We start from the raw sequence: 4690 nt of genomic DNA, 5'->3' as shown, positions 1-4690 counted from the left end.
CCACTTGGCGGCGCCACAATCCTTTGCTTAACAATCACGCCCGAAGGGCAAGTCCGTCATTCCACCTGGGTCCCGCTCCTCCCACCCGAAAAATTTCAAAATCCGGCCGACCCCAACGGGCCACCCGACGCCAACGCGAGCGGAGCCGCCCGATCCTCCTCATCGGACGGCGAAGCGCCTCGGCCGTCCGATCCGGTGCCCTAGCCCCACGCGCCGCTATAAAAATCCCGCCCCCATTTTGGCCACACCAAGAACACACACGCTCCCCCTTCCCCCCCCACCCCACCCCACCCCACCCCAATCCCCATCCCCTCTCACTCCCCCACGCGCGACGCGAGCGCTGCAGTCCTCTCCGCAGGTAACGACGCTCCTCAATTTTCCTGTGGATTTCGCTGGGGGTTCTCCGTTTGCTTCGATTTTGTTTCGATTTGTTCGCGATTTTAGCTGCGGTTTCCGACGGATCTGACGCAAAGTCTCGGCTCGGTTTCGCAGGGAGGCGAAGATGAGGGAGATCCTGCACATCCAGGGCGGGCAGTGCGGGAACCAGATCGGGTCCAAGTTCTGGGAGGTGGTGTGCGACGAGCACGGCATCGACCCCACGGGGAGGTACGTCGGCACGTCCGACCTGCAGCTGGAGCGCGTCAACGTCTACTACAACGAGGCCTCATGCGGCCGCTTCGTGCCGCGCGCCGTGCTCATGGATCTCGAGCCCGGCACCATGGACTCCGTTCGCACGGGGCCGTACGGCCAGATCTTCCGCCCCGACAACTTCGTCTTCGGCCAGTCCGGCGCCGGCAACAACTGGGCCAAGGGCCACTACACCGAGGGCGCGGAGCTCATCGACTCCGTCCTCGACGTCGTCCGCAAGGAGGCTGAGAACTGCGACTGCCTCCAAGGTACTTTCCCTTTCTACAGAAGTCGCTACTTGTGCTCCGTTCCGTAGATTCCGGCGAGCGATTCTGACTTCTGTTCGTCTTCTTGTCGTCAGGCTTCCAGGTGTGCCACTCCCTGGGCGGGGGCACCGGTTCCGGCATGGGCACGCTGCTGATTTCCAAGATCAGGGAGGAGTACCCTGACCGGATGATGCTCACCTTCTCCGTGTTCCCATCCCCCAAGGTGTCTGACACGGTGGTCGAGCCCTACAACGCCACCCTCTCGGTTCACCAGCTGGTGGAGAACGCCGACGAGTGCATGGTGCTGGACAACGAGGCGCTCTACGACATCTGCTTCCGCACCCTGAAGCTGACCACACCTAGCTGTAAGCAGATCTGTCGCACCAAAGTTTGATTACCTGCTCGTGCTTGCGTTACTAATGTGAATGATAAATTACCATTATGCTGGCAACGCGGTGAACTATAGCACTGGACAGTCAATTGTTGAAGAGCTTGTTTGTCAATTGCCGTAGTTCTGTTTTGCTGATACAAACTGACTGCCTGTAGTGTCCAAAATTCTGTCGGCAACTTATCCTAACTTGTTGATGCCATTAGTTAATTATATCACCTGACAGCCATCGAAGTAGCAATTTCTTCTTTTTATGTTAAATAAGTTCACTTTTCAAGTGTCATATTTTGCTAGTTTTATTTTGGTTGTATGAACTGACTGCAGGCTGTAGTGTCCACAATTCAAGTACCAAATTATCCCATCTTGTTGATGCCATGTTGAAAGCTGAATTTGTTTTATCTGCCGGGAATACTTTCATTCTTGCAGATGATATTTCGTAGTTGGTGTGTTTAGCTTGTTTGATCACTGAGTTAGATGTAGCTGGAGTGATTTTTGTGCTCCGTACATAGGTAGCTAACCTACTTGTCATTAAGAATTGATAGGAAAAGTTGATTTCTTATGAACTGATAAATGTTGGTAGATGTAGCGTGACTTCAAAGTGGTTGTTCTATTGTAGCTTTCTCAGCACCTTGATGTGATGCATGCTATTTGATTGAAATGAACGTAGACATCATTATACTCAGTTTTTCTAATCTGAGTGAAAGGGACCTTGATCCAACCTCATAAGATTAATACAGTACATCTTAAGTTTGTTGGTTAGGTTGGCTGCTAGTGCAGTTTCTTTGAATAATTTCCTGCCTAGATGTAGTTTGCGCTATGAAAAATTCAGCTAACACGGTAGTTGCTTGTTAAATACTTGTTATGCCACTATTGCTGATGTGTGAATCTTGCCTTTTTGTTGACAGTTGGTGACCTGAATCATTTGATCAGTGCCACCATGAGCGGTGTCACCTGCTGCCTTCGCTTCCCAGGACAGCTGAACTCAGACCTCCGCAAGCTTGCAGTCAACCTGATCCCCTTCCCGCGCCTCCACTTCTTCATGGTGGGCTTTGCGCCGCTCACATCTCGTGGATCGCAGATGTACCGCTCCCTCACTGTCCCAGAACTCACACAGCAAATGTGGGACTCGAAGAACATGATGTGTGCTGCCGACCCACGCCATGGCCGCTACCTCACAGCCTCAGCCATGTTCCGTGGCAAGATGAGCACCAAGGAGGTTGATGAGCAGATGATCAACGTGCAGAACAAGAACTCTTCCTACTTCGTGGAGTGGATCCCGAACAATGTCAAGTCAAGCGTGTGTGACATCCCACCACGTGGCCTCTCCATGGCGTCCACCTTCATTGGCAACTCCACCTCCATCCAGGAGATGTTCCGGCGTGTGAGCGAGCAGTTCACCGCCATGTTCAGGAGGAAGGCTTTCTTGCATTGGTACACTGGTGAGGGGATGGACGAGATGGAGTTCACTGAGGCCGAGAGCAACATGAATGACCTGGTCTCTGAGTACCAGCAGTACCAGGACGCCACTGCTGACGAGGAGGGCGAGTACGAGGAAGAGGACGAGCTGGAGCAGGAGTAAGATCGGTGACAATTGCATCTCCATTTATGTGGTATTGTGCTTTTCGTACAACTGGAGCTTGTTTTCGTAGGGACTAGAGGGTACCATGGCTACAAACTATGCTGCTTGTTTGTGTGTCTTGGCATGTGTTGGATTTGTACTGCGTTCGTATGTAGGCATGTTCACTCGATGCTATGTTTCTTTGCGTGAATTATTTTATGTGAGGTTTCAAGCAAGTGGATTTGAAATATAAAGTAGTAAAATGCTTTCAAGTTTGAACATTGTGATGCTCATTCTGCATCTTGTCCTGTCCCTGGTTCAGTTCACCTGAAAAAAAATTCAGTGTCACCCCCTTTTAAAAAAAAACAGTGTCACCCTACACGGTGCAGCACTTGAAAAACAGGATTTCTGAGAATAAAGGTTTGAGGTGACGTAAGCAAACTGTAAGTATACATTGGTATATAAATTATATTTTCTTCAACTCCCCCACCCCACCCTCGTAATTTACTACTGTTACATATTACTCCAGTTGACACTCAAATGTAAGTATCCGTAGATACATTCGTTTATAAACCCCTGAAAGAAACTGTATATTGTTGCTGTTTATAAACCACCAAAGCATCGCCTTGCAATGGTTTTAGCTCCTGGCGTCTAGAATTCAAACTGTTAGAATTCAATGTGCAGTTGATTAGGATTAGCACTTAGGTACATTCGGTCTGTCTATTTTGTGATGGGAATAACACGGAAGCAAATTACGTCATACAAATGGGTTGGTACGAACCACGATTTTAACCCGATTTGGGTAAGATCTGGAATCTATCTTGCCTAACTAAGGTGAATTTTTTTTATATGGCTCACGCTGCATGACACACCCCCAGTCGTGTTACGCTTGCTAATAGATAAATGAATGTCTCGTCAAACTGTCCTTGCTCATCTGGTCCAGAAGATACGAATCATATATTATTTTTGCATCACAAAGCAAGGGATATTTAAAGAAGAATGGGAATTGATGATATTATTCTTAAAGCCTGTGAAGTAGATCAAGCTGGTAAGGCGGGGTTGGAATACTTACTTCTTATGTCAAAACAACGTCTTATAGGTAACCAGAATGTGTGTGAACCGATTGCAACCTGATAAGTTTGGTAGAAAATGCGTAAATTAATTCACAACTAGACAACTCAGAATGCGCAACGGATTTCTATGAGGATCTGTGCTCTCACTGCCAATTTTGTTACCATTACATCTCCTAAAATTTTCATGAGAAAAGAGGGTTGGTCATGTCCACCCGCGGGGTTTGTTAAACTTAGCGTTGATACTTTATTTTACCATGACCTGCTTAGGGGTACGATGGCGTGGTCCTAAGGAATGATAAAGGAAGACTCATTGCTAGGGAGAATGTAGAGACAGATTGGTGCACGGATGTATTTACGACCGAAGCTGTGGCCCTAAAAATTCAAGCTATTGCTTACGCAAAGTGGAATGTAGTCGTATTATCATTAACTCGGACAACAAGGTGACTGATATCATGAAGGAAGGATGGCGATCGGTGGGAGTGGAATTTTTTGAAGATTACTTTCATTTTGCTTGTGACTTTCCTATCTCTAGATTTGATCACTCTAATAGACACGGAAATAAAATTGCCCACAAACTTGCTATACTTTTTTATTTATTTCTGATTGGTTTGAGGTGCCCTTAAATGGAATTGTGCTAATCCTCACAAACGATCTAATGGTTATTTAAAATGAATAAAGCTTTGTAAGTCTTTTAATAGAAAGAGTACATATTACTCCCGTTTATAAACCACCAAAGCATCGCCTCGCGACGGTTCTAACTCCTTGCGTTTGGAAATCA

General features: G+C 47.4%; 1 protein-coding gene across 1 annotated transcript; it reads left to right on the top strand.

Moving 5' to 3' along the window:
• Window positions 1-254: 254 nt before the first annotated feature.
• LOC123442982 (tubulin beta-1 chain) lies at window positions 255-3118 on the top strand. Its single transcript, XM_045119188.1, has 4 exons — window positions 255-358; window positions 493-896; window positions 989-1258; window positions 2187-3118. The coding sequence occupies exons 2-4, from the start codon at window positions 503-505 to the stop codon at window positions 2858-2860; spliced, it is 1338 nt and encodes a 445-aa protein (XP_044975123.1). The 5' UTR covers window positions 255-358; window positions 493-502; the 3' UTR covers window positions 2861-3118.
• Window positions 3119-4690: the final 1572 nt, after the last annotated feature.

Source organism: Hordeum vulgare, chromosome 1H, assembly GCF_904849725.1.
Source record: "Hordeum vulgare subsp. vulgare chromosome 1H, MorexV3_pseudomolecules_assembly, whole genome shotgun sequence".
NCBI classification, from domain to species: domain Eukaryota; kingdom Viridiplantae; phylum Streptophyta; class Magnoliopsida; order Poales; family Poaceae; genus Hordeum; species Hordeum vulgare.
The sequence above is the reverse complement of the archived record's forward strand: the minus strand, read 5'-3'. Positions and strand labels throughout refer to the sequence as shown.

Bases quoted from the DNA above. Each gene is read 5' to 3' on its own strand.
- LOC123442982 (XM_045119188.1), top strand. From the start codon at position 503: ATGAGGGAGATCCTGCACATCCAGGGCGGGCAGTGCGGGAACCAGATC. The intron at 897-988 runs GTACTTTCCCTT...TCTTGTCGTCAG, and splicing joins GAACTGCGACTGCCTCCAAG to GCTTCCAGGTGTGCCACTCC. The intron at 1,259-2,186 runs GTAAGCAGATCT...TTTTGTTGACAG, and splicing joins GAAGCTGACCACACCTAGCT to TTGGTGACCTGAATCATTTG.